Source organism: Guillardia theta (genome assembly GCF_000315625.1).
Source record: "Guillardia theta CCMP2712 unplaced genomic scaffold GUITHscaffold_23, whole genome shotgun sequence".
NCBI lineage: Eukaryota > Cryptophyceae > Pyrenomonadales > Geminigeraceae > Guillardia > Guillardia theta.
This window is the reverse complement of record NW_005434651.1, coordinates 595,793-618,727: the sequence shown is the minus strand read 5'-3', so window position 1 is coordinate 618,727 and position 22,935 is coordinate 595,793. Positions and strand designations below refer to the sequence as shown.

The 22,935-nt window shown below is 56.3% G+C and overlaps 8 protein-coding genes across 8 annotated transcripts; 7 read left to right on the top strand and 1 right to left on the bottom strand.

Annotated features, from left to right (window-relative positions):
- Window positions 1-530: 530 nt before the first annotated feature.
- GUITHDRAFT_162533 (hypothetical protein) lies at window positions 531-2,880 on the top strand (the record flags this gene model as incomplete). Its single annotated transcript, XM_005835046.1, has 6 exons — window positions 531-616; window positions 680-876; window positions 930-1,010; window positions 1,068-2,094; window positions 2,146-2,688; window positions 2,737-2,880. The coding sequence occupies exons 1-6, from the start codon at window positions 542-544 to the stop codon at window positions 2,878-2,880; spliced, it is 2,067 nt and encodes a 688-aa protein (XP_005835103.1). The 5' UTR covers window positions 531-541.
- A 1,675-nt stretch (window positions 2,881-4,555) lies between these two features.
- GUITHDRAFT_162532 (hypothetical protein) lies at window positions 4,556-6,643 on the top strand (the record flags this gene model as incomplete). The annotated part of the gene is made up of 8 exons (XM_005835045.1): window positions 4,556-4,713; window positions 4,848-4,874; window positions 4,928-5,069; window positions 5,442-5,590; window positions 5,640-5,721; window positions 5,863-5,918; window positions 5,974-6,178; window positions 6,366-6,643. 8 exons carry the CDS (start codon window positions 4,556-4,558, stop codon window positions 6,549-6,551), a joined length of 1,005 nt encoding a protein of 334 aa, XP_005835102.1. The 3' UTR covers window positions 6,552-6,643.
- A 641-nt stretch (window positions 6,644-7,284) lies between these two features.
- On the top strand, window positions 7,285-12,231 carry SEC8 (the record flags this gene model as incomplete). The annotated part of the gene is made up of 14 exons (XM_005835044.1): window positions 7,285-7,965; window positions 8,044-9,054; window positions 9,418-9,468; window positions 9,519-9,572; window positions 9,767-10,025; window positions 10,221-10,341; window positions 10,543-10,648; window positions 10,925-11,010; window positions 11,205-11,369; window positions 11,573-11,654; window positions 11,701-11,796; window positions 11,917-11,997; window positions 12,042-12,076; window positions 12,123-12,231. The coding sequence occupies 14 exons, from the start codon at window positions 7,285-7,287 to the stop codon at window positions 12,229-12,231; spliced, it is 2,937 nt and encodes a 978-aa protein (XP_005835101.1).
- A 145-nt stretch (window positions 12,232-12,376) lies between these two features.
- On the bottom strand, window positions 12,377-13,902 carry GUITHDRAFT_106196 (hypothetical protein; the record flags this gene model as incomplete). The annotated part of the gene is made up of 10 exons (XM_005835043.1): window positions 12,377-12,449; window positions 12,505-12,571; window positions 12,620-12,710; window positions 12,753-12,854; window positions 12,901-13,023; window positions 13,077-13,148; window positions 13,195-13,275; window positions 13,330-13,450; window positions 13,495-13,528; window positions 13,599-13,902. 10 exons carry the CDS (start codon window positions 13,900-13,902, stop codon window positions 12,377-12,379), a joined length of 1,068 nt encoding a protein of 355 aa, XP_005835100.1.
- Window positions 13,903-16,542: 2,640 nt separating this feature from the next.
- GUITHDRAFT_106195 (hypothetical protein) lies at window positions 16,543-17,220 on the top strand (the record flags this gene model as incomplete). Its single annotated transcript, XM_005835042.1, has 1 exon — window positions 16,543-17,220. The coding sequence occupies one exon, from the start codon at window positions 16,543-16,545 to the stop codon at window positions 17,218-17,220; it is 678 nt and encodes a 225-aa protein (XP_005835099.1).
- Window positions 17,221-18,428: 1,208 nt separating this feature from the next.
- On the top strand, window positions 18,429-19,052 carry GUITHDRAFT_106194 (hypothetical protein; the record flags this gene model as incomplete). The annotated part of the gene is made up of 1 exon (XM_005835041.1): window positions 18,429-19,052. One exon carries the CDS (start codon window positions 18,429-18,431, stop codon window positions 19,050-19,052), a length of 624 nt encoding a protein of 207 aa, XP_005835098.1.
- A 1,093-nt stretch (window positions 19,053-20,145) lies between these two features.
- GUITHDRAFT_106193 (hypothetical protein) lies at window positions 20,146-20,769 on the top strand (the record flags this gene model as incomplete). The annotated part of the gene is made up of 1 exon (XM_005835040.1): window positions 20,146-20,769. One exon carries the CDS (start codon window positions 20,146-20,148, stop codon window positions 20,767-20,769), a length of 624 nt encoding a protein of 207 aa, XP_005835097.1.
- Window positions 20,770-21,807: 1,038 nt separating this feature from the next.
- On the top strand, window positions 21,808-22,485 carry GUITHDRAFT_106192 (hypothetical protein; the record flags this gene model as incomplete). The annotated part of the gene is made up of 1 exon (XM_005835039.1): window positions 21,808-22,485. One exon carries the CDS (start codon window positions 21,808-21,810, stop codon window positions 22,483-22,485), a length of 678 nt encoding a protein of 225 aa, XP_005835096.1.
- Window positions 22,486-22,935: the final 450 nt, after the last annotated feature.

Genomic DNA, 22,935 nt, shown 5'->3' with positions numbered 1-22,935 from the left:
AAAGATGATGACCAAGAACTATGTTCCGAGACAAACAATTTCAGGACCAATGGGATGTGTGTTGTCTGAATGCATTGTTGATGGGAGTGCTGCAGAAGATACACAGTGTTTCATGGTCAGCTTCAGCGTCTTTGTAGGATCTTGTTGGCTGCAGGACGTGTTGGTGTTATGCTTGCCAGAATAACATTTGAAACTGACCCATGGCGTGACGCAGTAAGATACTTGCCTCTGTAGACATCAAACAGGAAAAAAACGAATTCAGCATGAAATAGATAAAGTTGTCTTAGAGGAATTCAAATGATATAGGATTATTGAAGGTATTTGTGATGAGGCAGATCAGACAACAGCTTGAATCTCCAGCCTCTGGGACTGCCGCGAGTTTGAGTGTCCTGTCTCCAGAAAACTTAGACTTTCACCTGAAGAGATAGAGCAGCTTGCTATCTCAATGAATAACAAACCTAGCTTTACGCATGCTTGAAGTTATCGATTCTCAAAGCTCGAGCACTGACGTATCCTAAAGGGACAGCCCGGCACTCCAAAGATGGAGAGTGAAGCTCACGAGGAGCTGCGACAAAAGATAGACCAGAAGGGCGGGAGTCCATTGAAGTTGGAGAATGTATGCCATCAGCATCTCCCACCCGATATTCGGTCTTGACTTGTTTGCTCTTTGAATCCACAGGGCGAGGATTTCGAGATCAAGCAGCACAGAGGCTGTACTGATATGTTGTGTTGCTTGATCTTCATCGTGTTTTGGATCGGAATGCTCATCGTGGGGATATTTGCCTTTTCCAATGGACAGCCACCCCGACTTCATTATGGCTATGACTTCCTCGGGCAAACTTGTGGGACCGGAATCAATTCCAACAAGACTTTGCTGTATATCGTTCTATTCTGACTTTGCATTTATGTTTGATTGACTGATTCATCAGATATTATCCACGACCATCGTCGAGCAATCTGACATGGTCGGTCTGCGTTGACGTATGTCCACCGTCTTCATTGCAGATCAGGTCGTCTTGACGGTGTTGAAGGGTTTCATCCTCCTGACAGAAGACCAACTATCTTAGGTGTATCTTGCCGTTCAAAACATCGCAAAACACCGAATGCCCAGAATCTGGAACAGCAACAGGGTACTACTCTTGTCTGAGCCAAAACCCGCTTTGCGATTGTGGAAGTGGCAATCAACCTTCCGATTCTTGCTGCACAGGAGCACTTACAGGGCAGGGCAGTCAAGTCATCAACAGCAACGTGCCTGCCACAAAGACCGTCAGTCAGAACCAGCCTTACGCTTTCTGCTTCCTGACTTACTCCTCCTCGCCCATGTCGGGCTTCAATCGTTGCGTGCCTTCGACGGGGTCAGGGTCGGTATCCTCCACATCCTCTTCCAACTTAACGGCGTCATCGGAAAGTCCAAGCTACATTGTTGCTGCGATCAACACTCCATCGCAGACTTTCGCCTACCTCTCAGATCAAGTGCAAGAACAAAAGTGGATCATCGTAGCGGCAGGTGGTATTGCCCTCGTCATCGCCTTCGTCTACGCGTTCTTCCTCAAGATTTTCGGAGCTCCCATATCCTACATCATCCTGCTTGCTACATGGCTTCTGCTGGCAGCGGCTGTCTTGGTACTCGCTATTAAGGCTCACTTCATCAATGCAAACACAATCCCTGGGAGTGCAGCCTTGGCTTCCAGTGTTTCACTGGGTCCTGCGCAAGCGAATCAAGGAATGACGATTGCTGCAGCCGCAGTGGCTGGAGTAGCCTTGGTTGCCTACACGCTCATCCTCTTGGTGATGCTGCCAAGGATCAGCACTGCCATCAAGGTGATTGGAATTGCGACTGAATGTCTAGCGGAAGTTCCCAGTATGCTTCTGCTGCCTGTTTTCCAATGGGCAGCCACCGTTGCGTTGTTCGTGTGGTGGATATTTGTCTTCCTTTACCTAGCATCATCGGGAACATGGGAGGCAAGTCAGCATCAGTTTGTTTGGAACACTACGCTTCAGAGGATGATCATTTATCACTTCTTTGGTCTTCTCTGGGGCAGGACATTTATTCTTGCATGCGGAAACCTCATCATTGCTGGAGCCACAGCCGAGGTATGTTTTGTTATTTCTCGCTGCGCTAACTGACATCTTGCTTGTTTCAAGTGGTTCTTGGCGTTTGACAAGAGAACCTTGGTCCTTCCCCTGTTATCGTCAACTAAGCGAACTATGATATATCATGGTGGTACCGCAGCATTCGGCAGCTTGATTATTGCTATCGTGCAATTCATTCGATGGGTCTTCCGCTACTACGTGTACAAACTGAAGAAGATGAACCCAAACAACCCGCTGGTCAAGATATTTGCATGTTGTGGCGAATGTTGCCTTTCATGCTTGGAACGCTTTTTGAATTTCCTCAACAAGAACGCTTACATTCAAACAGCGATACGAGGAACGAACTTTTTGGTATCAGCAAAAGCAGCGTTTATGCTGATTTTGAGAAACTGCCTACGGATTGGAACCTTGAATGTGATGACGACAATTTTCATCGCCATAGGAAGGCTCTTTATCGCAATCGCTTCCACGTTTCTTTGCGCTCTGATCATGGTTGGAGGCAACTTCAACGATGTGACGTCTGCGCCGGTCTTCCCCACAGCCATCGTCGGGTTGATCTCTTTCAGTGTTGCCTCCGCGTTTATGGATGTTTGGGTGAGTGCATGCTCGAGGACTCGAGGAGACTGATGAATGCTCTCTCAGGACATGTGCATTGACACCATCTTCCAATGCTACTGTATGGACATCGAACTTGACACTGGAAAGACGCCAGGAAGTATGAAGCAGGTCATTGCCGATCACCCTCCCTCCGAGGACGATGTGAAGACTCTCTCGAACCAAATCTGAGGAGGCGATAGTGAGATTACTGTACATCATAGCGCTTCTCAGTCAACAGCAAGTTGACTGCACCATGGAGTGTTCGGGAGTCAACCAAGAATGACCCGGCATTTTCATTGATACCTGGCTTCAAGAGCACCGGTCATGATAACCATTAAAACTACCCTCCTTGATCTACCCACCCCACCTAACATTGTCCTGTATCAACCAGCGAAGGGTACCCTACCCGTCCTCGGTATCTTTGAATTTTTGACCTATGATATCCGCTATGTCAGCTGATGGAGAGACGTAAAGTGCGAGGAGGGGAAGCGGAGAGAGGAGAGGGAGAGGAGAGGAGGACAGGAAGGAGAGGAAGTTTGTGAATGGGAGAAGAGGGTTGAAAAGGAGTGATCAAATTTTGCATTAGGGAGTTAGTCGGACCTGATCTTTCAGGAAGTTTATTCAGTTTGGCTCAGATCTTTTGGTACTTTAGTTGAAATGGCAACATATCAATTCTTGATACACCAGATAATGTTGAATTACAGGTGTTATTGCAGTCAGCGATGAAGCAATTCAAATAGGGAGCTTGCATCTTTCCAAGGAAAGACCATATCGTGAATCGCAAGCCACAAGTTCAACTTCTTTCCACTTGACATCGACATTTTCACGCCTTCTCGATGTATCAAAAAGACAGTTTCTCCCGCAAGTTGCCTCCGCGACGGAGGGAGGAGAGGGAGGGGTCAGTCGGTGGGAGCGAGCGAGAGGACAGGAGTCCGTTACCGGGCAGCAGGAAGCCGAGGAGGAGGGAGGAGAGGGATGGGTCAGTCGGCGGGAGCGAGCGAGAGGACAGGAGTCCGTTACCGAGCAGCAGGAAGCCGAGGAGGAGGGAAGAGAGGGAGGGGTCAGTCGGCGGGAGCGAGCGAGAGGACAGGAGTCCGTTACCGAGCAGCAGGAAGCCGAGGAGGAGGGAAGAGAGGGAGGGGTCAGTCGGCGGGAGCGAGCGAGAGGACAGGAGTCCGTTACCGAGCAGCAGGAAGCCGAGGAGGAGGGAAGAGAGGGAGGGGTCAGTCGGCGGGAGCGAGCGAGAGGACAGGAGTCCGTTACCGGGCAGCAGGAAGCCGAGCAGGAGGGAGGAAGCCAGGAGGAGTGCAGAGGGATATCCAACTAAAGCGAATGATGAGAAGCGGAGGATCTCTATGCGTCATCGTTCGAGGGCCGACAAGAAGGATCGCGGTAGTCACGATGAAGGGAGCCAGGATAATCAAGAGGTCAGAAACATACATTCCATCCTCAATGGTCTTCCCAAGGCGAGCTCTCGCAGAAACATGTCTGTCGAGCCTCAGGGCATGTCACACATGAGGGACCCAGACGAGCAGGTCGAGAGAGGAAAGGACGTGCTTAGACTCCTGCGGCGCGTCCAGCAAGATTCCCAACGCCTGTGCTATTCAAACTCGCGACATGGTCAAATACTTCCTGAGCTACTGGTTGCCTCATTCGAGAAAGAGACGGAAGAGATGAAGGAGTTGTATCAGCAGTCCAGTTCGAACAGAGATGTAATATCGTCTGATCTTCGTGCCTGCTATGACTCTCTGCAAAATCTGGTGAAATCTGTCAAAGTACTTCTCAACTCTCCTTTCATGCAGTCTGGTTGACATTTCTGCCTCCTCTGCAGAGCCTCATACGGAAGGGTTGCAGCTGGGACGAGATGCTGGGATCTCTAGACCTGGGAGAGAGCGCGAAGAGGGTCAAGCGTCTGGCAAAGAAGATAGAGCTAGCCATCTCAAAGGGAAGTTTCAGGGCGATGTCGATGCCGCCGCAGCGGCGGGGAGCCCCTGAGCAGCATCTGGACAACTCGATGGAAAGGTTAGGGGAGGCGGCAAGGGCGCTGGAGATTGAACTCGCTTTTCTCTAGCAATGCCTCATCGAGATATCCTAGGATGGACGATAAGGTCGGTCCCTTGCCTCTCCGGCTGTGTCTCCAACTCACTTGCTCTCAGCGGGGGAGTCGGAGAAGAGTCAAGCAGGTCGACTGCTGTGCTGCTTCCCATCAGAGGTTGTATTCCTCAGCCTTTAGCAGGCAACTGGGGCAGGAAACCTTCCCGGGGATCGATATATGCAGTAGCATGCGCACCCTCTGCATACTCCTCCTTATCCTTACTCCCAGGGACCTCAAGCGCGAGAAGCCTGACGATCTCTACGATTCCCTCGCCAAGTACAAGGTCCCCCATCTCCACCTGAATGTCCAGCTGATTCCCTCCAGTCACCTCGAAGGGAAAACTCGTCGGACGTCGACCCGGGAGGGATTCAGATTGAACTCAGCGAGGGCTCAAGTGTTCTTGCAAGTTTTGCTGTCTTTGTGAGTGACGTCAACACGCAGCCCGCCATAGGGAGAAGCCCCGATCCGCGAACGCGGCTCGTCCTAGGGCGAAGGGAGCGCCTTCCCATCTGCAGAGGAGCGATGACTCTAGTGGAGGACACACCCCTCCTCTCCCTGACCTCTACACCAACCCTCTCTTCCTATCGCAAACTCCACAGATTCCATGTCCGACCTCTTGTGCCTCCTGCTTGCCTGTCATCTTACAGTCTTTCAGCTCGCAAAGCCAGACAGAGAAGAGGTTCCTCCGAGCCTCCTCTTCCTTCGTCAGGCTTCGAAGGGACCAAGGTTGCTTCCCCCTCCCTTCGACCTTCACGACCTCACTCATCTACAGCACGAGACGCCCAAGTCAGCCAAGAACGAGAGGTACCATCCATGCCTCCCTTCCTCCCCTTCCTCTATCCTCGTGCCACAGGAAACGAAATGGACCGTCGGGTGCCTCGAGACGGAGCGAGCCTCCTGAATCTCGAGTACCCTTGTCCTCCAAAGCCAGCAACGTGAGAACTACCCTCCTTCCTTCCTTGTCCTGCTGCTGCACAAGCTCAGCATCCCCTGCTCTGATAACTCCTGCTCTGCCATCTTCTCTGCCCTTCCTTACCTCAACCTTCTTCCCTGCATCCTAACGAATCATCCTGCAGCTCTACACCGTCCGCGGACTCCTTGTGGGCTCCAACCCGCGGCTAGAGGAGTACGCGTGAGTGTCACTCTAATGTTGAGAGGACGACGACCGGGAGCTGAGAAAGGTCCAGGGTTCGCGGCCAGTTTGTCTTCAAGTTTCCCAACGGAGACTGTCTTGTCTGCCAGCAGGAGGACGACGGCGATCGGAGCTTGAGAGGGTATGTATGCCCGTCAGGACTGGCATCCCCTGACTTGCCTGCAGCACTTTCGCATGAGGAGGAAGAGGAGGAGGAAGAGGAGGAGGAGGAAGAGGAGTTGGAGGGTGAGGAGCCCCAGGTGTTGTCGTTCATGATTGTATTCTATCGTAATCCCTAAACAACGCATCTTGAACTAACGTTCGTGATAACACCCTCTTCACCAAGACAACAGGTCACGCGCCTCTCCACCTCCCATGTCCTCGGGCAGTGAAGATCAGTCGGCATGCCACCTGGTGTTGGTCTTCCAGAACTGATCGTTATGAAAGTTGTCCATCATCCCCAGCAAGCTCGAAGCCGATGATGATCCTGAACCGGACGTGTCGCCTCCTGGCACGCCCGTGCAGTCTGCTGTCAGAGGACAGACGTCGTACAAGGTGGACCCTCCCGACGTCCAGCGCTCTCGAGCAGTATCATCGAAGACGCTGTCGTACGTCTCCGAGCCAACGCCATAGCCAACCATGGAGAGGATGGAGAGAACTCTCATCCTTCGATAGCAGAGAAGAAGCGGCAAGTGGAAGTTTCAAGACTGACTCAGCGCGCCAACAACTGCAAAGAGGACAGTCAGGTGAAAGAGATGAAAAGTCTAGCAGCTCCATCAAGGCAAGTCCTGGCTCCCTTCGGCCACGCACTACCACCTAGTATACAAGGAAGCCCGCTACTGTAATGCCTATCTTCACAGAGTAACGAGTGATCAAGGCTTCTAGCAAACAACTAGCTATCGATCAATATCCAATGAACGTCACTCCATTCAGCTGCAATGACAAGCACCACGGCTATAATCCCTTTGCATCATCTCTTTGGTTTGCGGAAGAAATGTTTTCTGTCCTCCACAACATTTGACTCCTCTCACCACCATCTACCTCCATTTTCATCTGAAAGACCCATTGATTGACATTTCCTCCCCCTCCCCCTCCCCCTCCCTCTCCCCCTTGTCTCTTAACCTGTGCTCTTGTCCTCGTCCCTCTGGTCTCTCCCCCTCTCCCTCCCCTCCCCTCTCTCTGCTCTGCTGCCTCTCCCTGCGCTGCTTGCATGAAAGGTCGCTGTTGCCCCTCATCACCCCTCAACCCCAGACTTCGTTGAGGAGCAACCATTGTAACCGATTCTGTAACCGTCAATCCCGTATTTCGAAAGCTGAGGGTCCACTGGGAGCGGGAGGGGATGAGGGGGTCCGGGGAAAGTTCAACTATGTCGGAGGACGAAGACGAGGGAGAGAGCGAGATGGAAGAGAAGGGAGAGGAGGATCGAGCGAGAGAGGAGGAGCTTGCGAGAGAGAGACGGCTACGAGGAAGGAGCAGGGTCAAGTGGAGCCTGAACGAGGTCGATGACGTGTACAGGCAGGAGAGATTCAACAGCCTCGGACAGGTCATGCACTTGCTGTCGCTCGACTCCGATGCAGGGGCGGCGAGAGAAGGGATCCGACGGCAGCTGGAAGCATGCAACAAAGTCTATGACGATGTGGTAGAGAAGCATCATGATGTTATCAGAGAGAACACAGTCAGGCACGGAGAGGCCCTGGAGCTGTACAAGACAATGAACGCACAGTTGAAGATGCTGCATGCTGAGATTAACGAGTCGAGAAGGCTGCTGCAACCTCAGGGCATGGACACGCTCGTGCAGCTAAGAATGAAGCGCGCGATGCTGACGAGCGTGATCGACATGATCGCCAAGGTAGAGGAGATCGTGTCCACTCCCTCCGACGTTCAGGAGTTGATCTTGCAGCAAAACTTTCTGTCAGCGTCTCAGAAGGTCATGAGCGCGTTGAAGCTCCTGGAGGCCTCTGACCTCACCGACATCGCCCAACTGCAGCCGACGAAGAGGCAGCTCATCATGCTCAAGGAGTCCTGCGTCGCCGCCATGTCGAAGGAGGTGAGAGCATCTGATGCTGCCTTGACTTGTCTGCTTGTAGCTCCTGATGGTCACTTGTCTTGACGTCTCTCTCTTCAGCTCCGCAAGCACATCTACGGCTGTGAGGACGATCCCGTCTCTGGGAAGGGACGGCCGATCGCCGACTGGCTGCATGGCGACGGCACACAGAAGTCGCTCATGGCGGCGTTGGACATCCTGCAGCAGTTCGGAGGGGAGGTGGTCGCAAAGACCTGCACGGACTTGGCAGCCTCGCTGCAGACAGAGCTCACCAAGTGCGTGGAGACGCTGGGCGTGTGGATGACAGAGAAGGGGAGGGACGTCGGGGGGAAGGGGATGAACTATGCTGTGATGCAGTCAGTGGAGCTGGTGAAGGTGATCCTGTACCGCCTGCAGTCCGTGCTCAAGATGCATATCCTTGTCGTCTCCTCCCTCTCCTCCAGCGGCTACACTGCTGCTCTGCTGCAGAGCATGCAGTCGCCGCAGAAGCAGACGAGGAGCAAGGGCAGGGATCAGCCCCCGCTGCCGCCGTCCTACACGGTCGGGCTAGTGTGGACGGGCATTCAGATCCAGGTGCTGGAAGTTCTGTCGGGGCTCGTGGGCTCCCCTATCATGGGGTCTGTGCTTCGCAAGCAGGAGAACAGCAGCAAGGAGGCAGAGGAGAGCTCCTCCTCCAGCAGGTTGGAGCGATGGAGCAACCCTTCCGAGGGGAAGGAGGGCAAGGAGGGCAAGGAGAGGAGGGAGAGGAGGGAGGAGAGGAGGGAGGAGAAGGAGAGGAAAGAAAGCAAGAAGCAGGGAGACCTGGACATCCAGTTCAGCCTCACTGAAGCTACGCGAGCCTCCTTCGGCCTGCACAACTTCCGCAGCACCCTTTCCTTCTCTTCTTCTTCCTTGCAGTCATCCTACCTCCTGATCGCGCTCATCAAGCAAGTCAGGCAGTTCGCCGAGGAAGCGGATGGTCTGACGGCGATCGAGAGCTCTCCTGATGGGGATCAGCTGGAGGGAGCGAAGCTGACGAGCAACCTGGAGGCCTTCATCGAGAGGGTAGTTCTGCATGACCTGGAAGCCCACTACCTCCGTCGTATCCGAGAGGTGAGAGAGGAGGAGGAGGAGGAGGAGGTGGTGGTGGTGATGATGATGATGTTGGCGGAGGAGAAGGTGGTGGTGGAGGTGACGGGGGAGGGGGAGGCAATAATATTTTATGCGGAAGATTGTGAACGGGAGTGAATGCTGGACCAAGATCGCATCCTCCAGTGGGACAGGGCAGGTTGTTCAATCCCTTCTCTTACATCCTTGTTGCTGTCCAGCCCCCGCCCTCTCGTCTTGCTGCTCCTGCTCCTGCTCCTGCTCCTGCTCCCGCTCCCTCTCCACCTGCTCTCCTTGCTGCTTGTTAACAGAGAGATAATGCTTGTTCACCTTCCTCCTCCTCCTCGCTCCGTTGACAAGTGACCGCAGCGCGAGCTCCCCATCCTCGAGAGTGCCTTCCAGGTGGACATGTTCCTACAGGTCACTAACCTCCTCCTCCTCCTCCAGCGATGGCTCACGATGCTCTGCAGGAGATCATGGCGGTAGGAGCCGCTCTACCCGAGCATGTTGACGATCTCATGAAGGTCTCCTGCCCCTCCTGCCCCTCCCGCTGCTTTTGCATGCCTTGGCCCCCCCTCGTTCTGAATTCTATCCCAGTCATCTCTTGATTCTTCTCCCTCCTCCCTCCTCCCTCCTCCCTCCTCCCTCCTCCTTCCTCCTTCCTCCCTCCTTCCCTCTCCGCTCTGCGTCTTTCCACCTAAACCCTCGTTCTCCTCAGATCTGGAACGTGGTGATCAAGGAGTACTGTTCCTCAGCACGCGACAACCTCTCTGAGCTCATAGAAGGCTTCTCCGTCAAGTCAGTCGTTGCTTCCTCCGACTTGCTCAACATCTTGGAGATGGACCCTCTCTTTCGCCTCCTCCCCTCCTCCTCAACGTCTCCTTCCGACAGCTCCATCTCCTCCGAGGAGCTCGAGGCCTTTGCGGTCTTAGAGCATCTCCGCATTGATCCAGCGCTCTTCTTGAACCAGGATGCAGGTAGGCTGGACATCTGAACCCTTGTTTGCTTCCTCCTCTCCTCACTCTACGTCTTCCTACTATTCTCACTCCATCTCCCACCAGTGCCTCCTCCTCCTCCTCCTCCTCCTCCACCTCCTCCTCCTTTTTTCATCCCACCTCCTCTCCGTCACCCTCTCCCTCCTCCTCTTCTTCCCTCCTCATCATGTATGACAGAGAAACCCATCCTGTCGAAGCACTCCGATGATGACCTCTGGCTCAACGGCTACGCTGGAATTCAAAGGATCCTCGACCAGCTTGCCCGCTGCCATCACTCAGTCTACTGGCTCTCTGAAAGGTTCTTGTATCCTTCTGCTCCCTTCCCGTCCTCTATCGTCCTTATTAGACTCTCGTCCTCGTCCTCGTCCTCGTCCTCGTCCTCGTCCTCGTCCTCGTCCTCGTCTTCGTCTCGTCCTCTGTTGCCTCCCATCCTCTATCCTCGTCTTTTCCAGCTTTTCCCGCATCTTTCTTTCTTTTGTCTCCTCAAGTTTCAATCCAGGCAGGGGGAGAGGAGGCAGCAGCTCGGCCTCCAGTCGTTCTTCGAGCTTCCCGTCCTTTCGAGTCAGGCGTCGGGGACCAACTTGCTTTCCAACTCGAAACCCATGGTAGGAACGATGAAGGAGTGGCGAAAAGAGGAGCAAAGAGACCAGAGGACCGTAGGGGAGGAGGAGGAGGAGGAGGAGGAGCAGCAGCAGCAGCAGCAGGTGGTGGAGGAGGAGCAGGAGGAGCAGCAGGAAGAAGAGGGCAGGAGGAGCAGGGTGAGCAAAGGTGGATTCTAGGAGACGTAGGAGACAAGGAGGGCAGGAGGAGGAGGAGGAGGAGGAGGACCAGGAGGAGGATGAGCAGGAGTGCTAGATCCTGGTGCTGATTCTGCTCATCAGATGTGGATAATCTCCGACGTGATCAAGTGTAGTGGGATTGTTTCCTCCTCAGGAGGCTGCACGTTCCCTAAGCACTCAAAGGACGGGTGATCTCCTCGTCACCGTCCTCCCTTCCCTCCTTCCCCTGCCCCTGCCCCTGCTCGTGCTCGTGCTCGTGCTCGTGCTCGTGCTCGTGCTCGTGCTCGTGCTCGTGCTCGTGCTCGTGCTCGTGCTCGTGCTCGTGCTCGTGCTCGTGCTCCTCTTGCAAGGCTGCCTCCTTCCTCACACATGCATGATGCAGGATTGTTGAGATGCTTCAAGTGGCTCAGGAGAGTTTCATCCCCGTGGCTCACGCCGCCCTCATCTCCTGCCGCCTCCTCGTCCGCTGGGCGACTTCTCGCTCAGTCCGCCTGCTCTTCCGCTTCTGCATTTCCCTCTCCTACTCGGCTGCTACTGACACCCTACGGTACCTGAACTTGTTTCTTCCTCCTGCCCCTCTTTCCGCTCTGTCCCCAGCCACCTGATCTAGTGTTCGTGGTGCCCGTTTCTGCTTCAACCAGCTCCTGAAATGCTCCTCGCTACTCGCTCTACTCCTCCTGCTCCTGCTCCTGCTCCTGCTCCTTCCTCTCCTGTCCTCCTCCTCCCGTCTTCTCAGCTGACGTCTCGAAGGATCCTGGAGCAGCTGAAGAGGCAGTGGGAGCGATACGACCAGGCGCTGCAAGCAGGGATGGAGAGGACCCGGGCGACCTATGTGGAGCCTCCTTGCGCTGGTGATGCTGCGAGTGACATGAGGGCAGGTGATGGGCAGCCTCCCGCTCCTCCTCTACCACTACTTCTCCAAGCTTGCTGCCGACACCAACGCGGTGAACAAGGCCAACCTGCCCAACGTCGAGGTGCGGGGCACGGAAGGAGGGGAAGGCGTAGGAATAAGAGACGAGATGGGGAGGGGAGGGATGGGGAGGAGGAGGGATGGGTGATGTGGGGGGAGAATGACATGAAGTTGTTCTCTGCAGAGGGCACTGGGGTCTGTCTACCAGCAGCTGCAAGCTCTGGGTAGTCTCAATCCTCTTGCTAAGATTCTCAACATCGACGCGGTTAGCCTCTCCCCTTCGTTCCCCTCCTGACCTCGTGCTGCCAGCGCTTCAACCGTACAATGCTTTTTCTCCGTCTGCTGTACGTGCTTGAGGAAGGTAGGAGGAGAACTCAGGTTCCTTGGCAGGCTCATCCGAGAGGACGAGGAGGCGGTCGCAGCGTTCAAGCGATTGCACTCCAGCTCCCTGACAGCTCACGACTACCAGCTGGCAACCAGCAAGAAGACGCTGGCGTGAGGCGGAGGACGAGGAGGGGAAGCAGAGGAGAGGAGCGTTGGAAAAACAAGAGAGGTAAGGAGTCAGAAAGACGAGGAAGTTGGACAGAGAACAGAGCAGGTGGAGGAATCTGGAAGAGCAAGGAGGAGATTCATTGTCTCTCCCTTTACAAGGATTTGGCAAGAGACTGCCCAACAGGAAGCAAACTTGCTACCCACGAGCCCGCAAGTGCCTCGGAGCTGTGGCAGTTCGTCAGCCCAGCAGATTGTCAAACTTGTCAAGAAGTCTTGACACGTCGGCACTTGCCTGTAGACGGAGAGGAAACCAACCAAGCTGCAAAGGAGGACAAACTTGATCGCTCCTGTCGGGTGAGTCAGGGGCGATAAGGAGGAGCAGGGGAAGGAACAACCGAAGGACAGCAGGACGAAGAGCATGGAGCCGATGAAGAGCAGCCCGTCCCTCATCACCATCCCCAGCCCCATCACCCCCATCGTGATCGCCTGGAAGGGCGTCAGGTGGGAAGCGTCTTCCTCCTCCCTCACCTTCATCTGGCTGCCGAAGGGATAGCTGAGGAGCGCAAGGAGCACAGACATGGGGAGGCGGCCGAGGAGGTTCACAGCGAAGCTAAGGCGCGGGCGGAGGACCTGCATGAGGCTCAGGAAGGGCCTGACCTCTCTCGTCCTCCTCGACCTGCTCCAGGGAGTGACACATTGGGGCCACGAGAGAAGAGCAGAGGCTGCCGAGGTTGGAGCCCTGGATCGGGAGGTTGAGGAGGAAGGACGGCAGCCAGGGGCGTTCGAAGCTCAGGCCGATCTGGCAACAGGCATTAGGACGACGCACCGGTTGATCTCGAGATGCATGCTCACCTGGATAGAGACGAGGAGCTGGGGTAGGCCGAGCAGGAGGCTGAGCCCTGGGAAGATCCTGCTGATGCCCAGCTGGAAGGCAGAGGTCAGAAGGCTCGTGGAGGCAGCAGCGACTCACAGCGTTAGGGAGCGAGAACAAGAGGATGGCGAGGCCGAAGGAGATGTTGTACCCAAGGAGGAAGAGAAGATCTCCCAACAACTGTGCTCAAGTCTCACTCCCCCCCCTTCCTCCATCCTTGCCCAGCATCTTCACCGCTGGCCTCTCGTCGGGCCTGCTGGGCTCCGACACGGCACGGAGGATGTCGGAGAGCGATTTCCCAGCGCTGCTCTCACTCTGCATGCTGCCGAACTTGGTCTTGAGCTTCATGTTGTAACTGTCACGTCGTCAACGCCGCGCAGCCCCGGCAACTCAGCTCACCTCTCCACGAAACCCTTGACCGCATTCTGGGCATCTGACGGGCTTGTCAAGGGAGGAGGAGGATGGGGAGGGGGAGGGGGAGGGGGGGGTCGAGGCAGGGTCACCTTTGCTGGAAGAGAAGGCAGGCTGAGGCCTCGGCCTGTCCCACGTCGTTGTCTTGTCGTTGTGGTTGACGTAGTAGACCCTCCCCGACGCATGCACTCGCTCCTCCCAGCCGGGAGGGAGGGGGGGTACCTCCTCCTCCCCTCCACTCATCCTCAGGACGAGCCCAGCATGAGGAGCTTCCCTGCCCTTCACGCAGAGCGAGTATCCGACTGCCCTGGGAGTTGATACAAGACACCCGCAAGGAGTCGACAAGAGGATGGCCGACGCAACGATGAATCCTACCGCACTTTGTTCAACGCGCATGGCAGCCTTGTGTCGCTATGGTTAACCCTCCTCGAACTCTGGTATGGCAACCAAGATGTCAGTTGTGAGCCCGGGCAGGGAGAGTTTGTAAGATCACAAAGCTGATACGGTCAGGTACCACCCTTCTGCACGACTGAGCTCATATCACCATCACAGAGTTCTTTCATCACTCCAATCAAACTCAGGTTCCATAAGTCAGTCTAGTCAGTTACTGTCTTCACAGAGCTCGCTCAGCAAGCTCTCCCAGCCTGACGCGTCCCTTACAAAGTCAAGACTCCCAGGAACTGAGAAGAATCCACTACACCGCCTTGAACGATCCTCCGGATCCTCTTCAAGGTGGATGGACCATTCCTCTTTCTTCGCTTCAGTGCCTTCGAACACTCATGTATATGTGCATACACAAATTTCAACATCTTCCTCCTCCAACTCCTCCTACTTTTCCTCCTTCCTCCCTCCTCCTCCTGCTCCTTCTCCTCCTCATCCTACCTCTTTCCCAACTTCCGTCCCTGCTTTCCCTTTCCCTTTCCCTTTCCCTTTCCCCTCCACCATCTTTCCTCTTCCTTGACTTTCGCCATGGACGTGTCCGCTATGCGGGTTCAGCGGGTGTCGGGTTTGGAAAAAAATTAAAACATTTTCAGCGATTTCCCGAGAACGCCTCCTAATTTAAACTGAAATTTTGAAATAATTTGGTCGGAATGAAATCTGCACTCCTTGCCAACATGGTTGAATTTCGGCATGGTAAGATGCTGATACAGCCAGCCGCTGTCCTTGTGTAACTTCTTGCAATGTACGTGGGCGAATAAGAATCAAGAGCTGACTGAGGAGATCTGATCTTCTTTGTTGACCATCATCATACGGTCCAGAAAAGTTGATACCTTCATTCAGCATATGCCATCCTGGAGGCAATATCCAGATTGTGCGAGTAGGAGTCTCTTAGTACCTATCCATGTTCCCACATGATCGCAGACAAGCGTGTGTCGGTGACTGGGACGATGATTTGGCGATTTAGAATCCTTCCTGCTGTCTTGTGAAGTACTCAGGCGGACACTTACAAGTCTTTTCTACCTGCAACGAGTTTCTACATGTTCTAGAGCATCGGTAACTACGAGCCTGAGGCACTCAACCTCATTGATCAGAGAAAACGCCGACCGTCAAGATTTCGATTTCAATGTGATGGGGCAGTTCGAGCAGTACTTCGACTCATACTTGTAAGAGTGCCTGGATCCCGTCGGATTACACGTAACCCACCCTTCCTTCTTCCCATCCGTCCCTCCGTACGGAAAGCACTGCTATGCGGAGCTGGAAACTCCTTAGCGAAGACAGACGGTGCTGGTACAGGCGTAAAACAACATGGGCAAGCACCAGAAGCTGGGTGGGAATCCTGCTGTGGTCGAGCTTGCATAATTGCATCATCATTTTTCGTTACAGAAAAAGGACGGGGAAATCGGAATTGTTTGTTTTACCTCCAACATTTGGGTGGAGTAAAGTTGGATCAGAGATTTGTTCCTTAGATCTTGCAATCCTTCGTTCACTGGTCTGAGCCTTACGCGATCTTTTCACTTTCAACAGTTTGCTGCTACCATATGTTGTATTCACAACCTTGCGTAAGACCTTGAGCTCAGATGATCTTAGGGTCACTGTTGATTAAGCACACACACTCATCAGATCAGCACCATGCTCTCAGGCATTCTCTTCGATTGGGTAGGCAGCCGCATTCCTACGGTAGTACCGCCGGGCTTTGATAGGACAGCGTGAAGTTAGATTCTTCTATGCACAGCAGACAACACAAATCTGAGTCATCCCAGTACTACTGAGTACTTGCACTGTTGCGGCAACATGGCAACCGTGAAAGTCACGGTACTCGGAACTTGGGTGCGAACGGTGACCAGCTTGAAGATCCGCCGTCGCCGTCCGACGGTCAGTCAAGTTCCGAGAGTTAGAAATCGTGACTCGGAACACGGTGAGTCAGTCCGTCACTGCCCCGGCGGCGCCCGGCCGGGCGAGTGGGGCCGAAGCCTTCCGAGTTCACCCCGGCCGGCACCGGTGACTCCGGGACTCTCGGCTGGTGTTACGGTGACCCGGCCCACTCAGTCCGATCTCAGCCCATCATCCGATCAGCCGCCACTCTAATCGCTCGGAACATCTCAACTGCAACATTTTCACCCCACAAGGTTATGAGCCTCCAATGACCACTGACCGTCTCTCGCCGGGCCGGTGTCCACTTCGCCCCGGGCCGGACAACTCGGAGCCTCCCGATCATTATTGATTAGTTGTCCGACCCACATGATCCCCGACTGTCCCCCGGGCGATGCGGCCACCATTGAAGTCAACGTACCTTTTTTTTTGCCCATGAACCAGAAAGATAAGTGAGTGCTGTCAGCATCCACTCAGTGTACTACAAGTCATTTTAGCGGCAACTTTCTGTGTCGCCTTGTAGTAAACAAGCCATAAATCGTTATCCCCATACGGCAACAGCAGACCGGTAGATCATAAGGACGGAGCGGGGGTAGGGGGTAGGCGCCCACAAGCATGGCCTCCGAAGGTGACGTGACTGCCTGCAAGCGCCTTTCAAAACCAATTTTTAAAAAAAATCTGTTGGTCTATATAATCGACCTCAGCCACAGCCAACCCTAACCCAGCATGGACCCCTGCAGCCTCACACGTGCTCCCTCCTCCTCCGAGCTCGCTGCCGCTCTGCTTCCGGAGCCGGAGGACGACGACCTGCTCCGACTGTCCTATCACCGATGGCCTCTCGATGCTTGGGACCTGATCGGCACTCCTTCCGAGTCCGAGGAGGCTCCTCACACGCCCTCGTCGCCGGCGAGCTCGGGGCCCGAGGCGAGCAGCCTGAGCCTGAGATGGTCGGACAAGGAGTGGGGAGGGGGCGGAGAGGAGTTTGAGAGCTGCTGCTGGCTGGAGCCGCTGGAGCCGTCAGCGGCCGAGCCGGATCGGGGAGGGGGAGCGGAGGAAGCCCCGGGGCTTGTCGCCGCCCTCACGGACTTGGACGGCCTTGTCGGGCCCCGCAAGAGGCGAGCCTGGACGGAGGAGGAGCGGGGAGCGCACAGCAAGGCTTGTCACGGCAAGTCCAAGCTGTCGCTCATGCAGAAGCTGGAGATCATCGAGCTCTACGAGACCACGACATGGATGAGCCAGACGGAGATCGCGGCGATCTTCGGCCGGAGCCGGTCGGCGATCTCCAAGATCCTGAGGCCGGAGAGCGTGCGGAAGCTGAAGCAGGCGACGGCGCAGAGGAGCGGGGTAGACGTGAGGCGGACCAGGCTGACATCCACCAGGAGGGAGCAGAGCGAGGGAGTGTGAGAGCGGGCTGGCGGTCTACGGGTCCATGTCAGCGCACCAGCGCCAGGGCGGCGCTCGGCGGCTGGGTGCCGCTGGGTGGCTGAGCTGCCTTGCGAGAGCTGGTCTGGAGTCGTCTGGAGTCGTCAGTCGTGACGATGGACGAGCGCGCTAGGTTGGTTGAGCGTGCCGCGGGGACCTATTACTACCGTAGTAGGCTTTGATGAGAATGAAACTAGAGATACAAGGCGTTGGTGATCGCATTGACGCGATGTTGCATGCGCATGACGGGCATGTCTTGTGTGTGGGCGAGTATCATGATGTGAGGCTGAGCGGCTGGTAGGACGTGCGCAGCAGCAGATGACTCTCAAGCTCACGAGATTCCGAGGTCAGGGTCCAATGGAGTTCTGTTTTGATAGGAACTGAAGGTCCGATGCTTTGAATGATAGCAGTTTTCGGTTTCCCTCACTTCATCGCAAGAACATTTCGCCGCAGAAGATCTCGTTACGAAGGTGAAAGAGCCTGATACAAAAAGTGAACAGTACTGCTGCTGACATCTCGATTCGTCTCGTTGGTCCTCCTTCTGCATCGTCGATCAGGTCACCAAGTTGTGACACCACTAATTCAGCATCACCGTTGATCAAATTACAAGTGCTCAAAGGAGAATTGAAATCTTAGCAGAGGATTCTTAATGTCTCGTTCAACATTCTTGAACAATGAACCTTCTCTGTTCTTTACTCAAGGTAAGTTAAACTAAAGTTGTTGGGGAGGGGCTAATCACCCGTGAGCGCCGAGCGCGCCTCAGATAGGAGCTTACAAGCCGGAGTCCGGGAGCGCGGGGAACTTAACCGCAGCAGCTGTTGAAAAACAAGCACTGCCGATCCGAAGAACCAAGTCCGACAATCAGCAGATGTGAACCGACTCGGAATCATCTTCCTTTTTTTGCCGCAGAAAGTGAACATCTTGTAGTAAAGCTGTATTTTGATACACCGGTGCCCGCCCGTACAAGCTGCGCGGGTAGGGGTACTCGATGCTACGGGTGATTTCATCACCTGCATAGGGGGTAGGGGGTAGTCGACCACCAGCCAGGCCTCCGAAACTCGCGTGACTGCTTCCCCATTTCGGGGAGTAGTAGGGTGCGTTAAAAAGAAACCCTCCCGGGCACTGACATCCTCTGAATGCTTCCCTGCTGCCTCCCACGTGCTCCCTCCTCCTCCGAGCTCGCTGCCGCTATGCTTCCGGAGCCGGAGGACGACGACCTGCTCCGACTGTCCTATCACCGATGGCCTCTCGATGCTTGGGACCTGATCGGCACTCCTTCCGAGTCCGAGGAGGCTCCTCACACGCCCTCGTCGCTGGCGAGCTCAGGGCCCGAGGCGAGCAGCCTGAGCCTGAGATGGTCGGACAAGGAGTGGGGAGGGGGCGGAGAGGAGTTTGAGAGCTGCTGCTGGCTGGAGCCGCTGGAGCCGTCAGCGGCCGAGCCGGATCGGGGAGGGGGAGCGGAGGAAGCCCCGGGGCTTGTCGCCGCCCTCACGGACTTGGACGGCCTTGTCGGGCCCCGCAAGAGGCGAGCCTGGACGGAGGAGGAGCGGGGAGCGCACAGCAAGGCTTGTCACGGCAAGTCCAAGCTGTCGCTCATGCAGAAGCTGGAGATCATCGAGCTCTACGAGACCACGACATGGATGAGCCAGACGGAGATCGCGGCGATCTTCGGCCGGAGCCGGTCGGCGATCTCCAAGATCCTGAGGCCGGAGAGCGTGCGGAAGCTGAAGCAGGCGACGGCGCAGAGGGGCGGGGTAGACGTGAGGCGGACCAGGCTGACATCCACCAGGAGGGAGCAGAGCGAGGGAGTGTGAGAGCGGGCTGGCGGTCTGCGGGTCCATGTCAGCGCACCAGCGCCAAGGCGGCGATGGCGTCGATACACCAACTGTACAGTATGAACGATGAGGGTACGCACGGGAGAGCGTGCAGAGCGAGAGGGCAGGCAGCGGATCTCGCGTGGGCGGCGCTTTGCGAGGGCTGGGTGCCGCTGGGTGCCCGAGCTGCCTTGCGAGAGCTGGTCTGGATTCGTCCTAGACGACGCTCGCAGAGCGCGGCGCTCTAGGCTGGAGACTGGCTTGCCTACGCGGGGAGGTCAGAAGGGCCTGATGCGGAGGTGACGTGGTCTGATAGGGCTCTAGTGTCGCTGCAGCCTTGGGACCGGCCTGGGCATGCAAGATGAGCCTCCAACGAGGTCGAGCGTGCGGCGGGGACCTAATACTACCGAAGTAGGCTTTGATGAGAATGAAACTAGAGATACAAGGCGGTGGTCGTAGCATTGTTGCGATGTTGCATGCGCATGACGGGCATGTCTTGTGTGTGAGCGAGTATCATGATGTGAGGCTGAGCGGCTGGTAGGACGTGCGTAGCAGCAGGGGACTCTCACGTCTCACACTGCAGACTCGGAGCTTCGAGGTCAAGGAGGTCAGATAGCCGCTACCCTTATCCAGAGCAGGTCACGAGTCACAACTGCTCGTGAGCGCGCCTCAGGACAGAAGTTGACAAGCCGGAGCGCGGGAAACTTAACCGCAGCAGCTGTTAAAAAACAAGCACTGCCGATCCGAAGAACCAAGTCCGACAATCAGCAGATGTGAACCGACTCGGAATCATCTTCCTTTTTTTGCCGCAGAAAGTGAACATCTTGTAGTAAAGCTGTATTTTGATACACCGGTGCCCGCCCGTACAAGCTGCGCGGGTAGGGGTACTCGATGCTACGGGTGATTTCATCACCTGCATAGGGGGTAGGGGGTAGTCGACCACCAGCCAGGCCTCCGAAACTCGCGTGACTGCTTCCCCATTTCGGGGAGTAGTAGGGTGCGTTAAAAAGAAACCCTCCCGGGCACTGACATCCTCTGAATGCTTCCCTGCTGCCTCCCACGTGCTCCCTCCTCCTCCGAGCTCGCTGCCGCTATGCTTCCGGAGCCGGAGGACGACGACCTGCTCCGACTGTCCTATCACCGATGGCCTCTCGATGCTTGGGACCTGATCGGCACTCCTTCCGAGTCCGAGGAGGCTCCTCACACGCCCTCGTCGCCGGCGAGCTCGGGGCCCGAGGCGAGCAGCCTGAGCCTGAGATGGTCGGACAAGGAGTGGGGAGGGGGCGGAGAGGAGTTTGAGAGCTGCTGCTGGCTGGAGCCGCTGGAGCCGTCAGCGGCCGAGCCGGATCGGGGAGGGGGAGCGGAGGAAGCCCCGGGGCTTGTCGCCGCCCTCACGGACTTGGACGGCCTTGTCGGGCCCCGCAAGAGGCGAGCCTGGACGGAGGAGGAGCGGGGAGCGCACAGCAAGGCTTGTCACGGCAAGTCCAAGCTGTCGCTCATGCAGAAGCTGGAGATCATCGAGCTCTACGAGACCACGACATGGATGAGCCAGACGGAGATCGCGGCGATCTTCGGCCGGAGCCGGTCGGCGATCTCCAAGATCCTGAGGCCGGAGAGCGTGCGGAAGCTGAAGCAGGCGACGGCGCAGAGGGGCGGGGTAGACGTGAGGCGGACCAGGCTGACATCCACCAGGAGGGAGCAGAGCGAGGGAGTGTGAGAGCGGGCTGGCGGTCTGCGGGTCCATGTCAGCGCACCAGCGCCAAGGCGGCGATGACGTCGATACACCAGCTGTACAGTATGAACGATCAGAGGGTACGCACGGGAGAGCGTGCAGAGCGAGAGGGCAGGCAGCGGATCTCGCGTGGGCGGCGCTCGGCGGCTGGGTGCCGCTGGGTGCCCGAGCTGCCTTGCGAGAGCTGGTCTGGATTCGTCCTAGACGACGCTCGCAGAGCGCGGCGCTCTAGGCTGGAGACTGGCTTGCCTACGCGGGGAGGTCAGAAGGGCCTGATGCGGAGGTGACGTGGTCTGATAGGGCTCTAGTGTCGCTGCAGCCTTGGGACCGGCCTGGGCATGCAAGATGAGCCTCCAACGAGGTCGAGCGTGCCGCGGGGACCTAATACTACCGAAGTAGGCTTTGATGAGAATGAAACTAGAGATACAAGGCGGTGGTCGTAGCATTGTTGCGATGTTGCATGCGCATGACGGGCATGTCTTGTGTGTGAGCGAGTATCATGATGTGAGGCTGAGCGGCTGGTAGGACGTGCGTAGCAGCAGGGGACTCTCACGTCTCACACTGCAGACTCGGAGCTTCGAGGTCAAGGAGGTCAGATAGCCGCTACCCTTATCCAGAGCAGGTCACGAGTCACAACTGCTCGTGAGCGCGCCTCAGGACAGAAGTTGACAAGCCGGAGCGCGGGAAACTTAACCGCAGCAGCTGTTGAAAAACAAGCACTGCCGATCCGAAGAACCAAGTCCGACAATCAGCAGATGTGAACCGACTCGGAATCATCTTCCTTTTTTTGCCGCAGAAAGTGAACATCTTGTAGTAAAGCTGTATTTTGATACACCGGTGCCCGCCCGTACAAGCTGCGCGGGTAGGGGTACTCGATGCTACGGGTGATTTCATCACCTGCATAGGGGGTAGGGGGTAGTCGACCACCAGCCAGGCCTCCGAAACTCGCGTGACTGCTTCCCCATGTCGGGGAGTAGTAGGGTGCGTTAAAAAGAAACCCTCCCGGGCACTGACATCCTCTGAATGCTTCCCTGCTGCCTCCCACGTGCTCCCTCCTCCTCCGAGCTCGCTGCCGCTCTGCTTCCGGAGCCGGAGGACGACGACCTGCTCCGACTGTCCTATCACCGATGGCCTCTCGATGCTTGGGACCTGATCGGCACTCCTTCCGAGTCCGAGGAGGCTCCTCACACGCCCTCGTCGCCGGCGAGCTCGGGGCCCGAGGCGAGCAGCCTGAGCCTGAGATGGTCGGACAAGGAGTGGGGAGGGGGCGGAGAGGAGTTTGAGAGCTGCTGCTGGCTGGAGCCGCTGGAGCCGTCAGCGGCCGAGCCGGATCGGGGAGGGGGAGCGGAGGAAGCCCCGGGGCTTGTCGCCGCCCTCACGGACTTGGACGGCCTTGTCGGGCCCCGCAAGAGGCGAGCCTGGACGGAGGAGGAGCGGGGAGCGCACAGCAAGGCTTGTCACGGCAAGTCCAAGCTGTCGCTCATGCAGAAGCTGGAGATCATCGAGCTCTACGAGACCACGACATGGATGAGCCAGACGGAGATCGCGGCGATCTTCGGCCGGAGCCGGTCGGCGATCTCCAAGATCCTGAGGCCGGAGAGCGTGCGGAAGCTGAAGCAGGCGACGGCGCAGAGGGGCGGGGTAGACGTGAGGCGGACCAGGCTGACATCCACCAGGAGGGAGCAGAGCGAGGGAGTGTGAGAGCGGGCTGGCGGTCTGCGGGTCCATGTCAGCGCACCAGCGCCAAGGCGGCGATGACGTCGATACACCAGCTGTACAGTATGAACGATCAGAGGGTACGCACGGGATAGCGTGCAAAACGAGAGGGCAGGCAGCGGATCTCGGCGTGGGCTGCGCTCGGCGGGTGCGTGGACCTATTACTACCGTAGTAGGCTTTGATGAGAATGAAACTAGAGATACAAGGCGTTGGTGATCGCATTGACGCGATGTTGCATGCGCATGACGGGCATGTCTTGTGTGTGGGCGAGTATCATGATGTGAGGCTGAGCGGCTGGTAGGACGTGCGCAGCAGCAGATGACTCTCAAGCTCACGAGATTCCGAGGTCAGGGTCCAATGGAGTTCTGTTTTGATAGGAACTGAAGGTCCGATGCTTTGAATGATAGCAGTTTTCGGTTTCCCTCACTTCATCG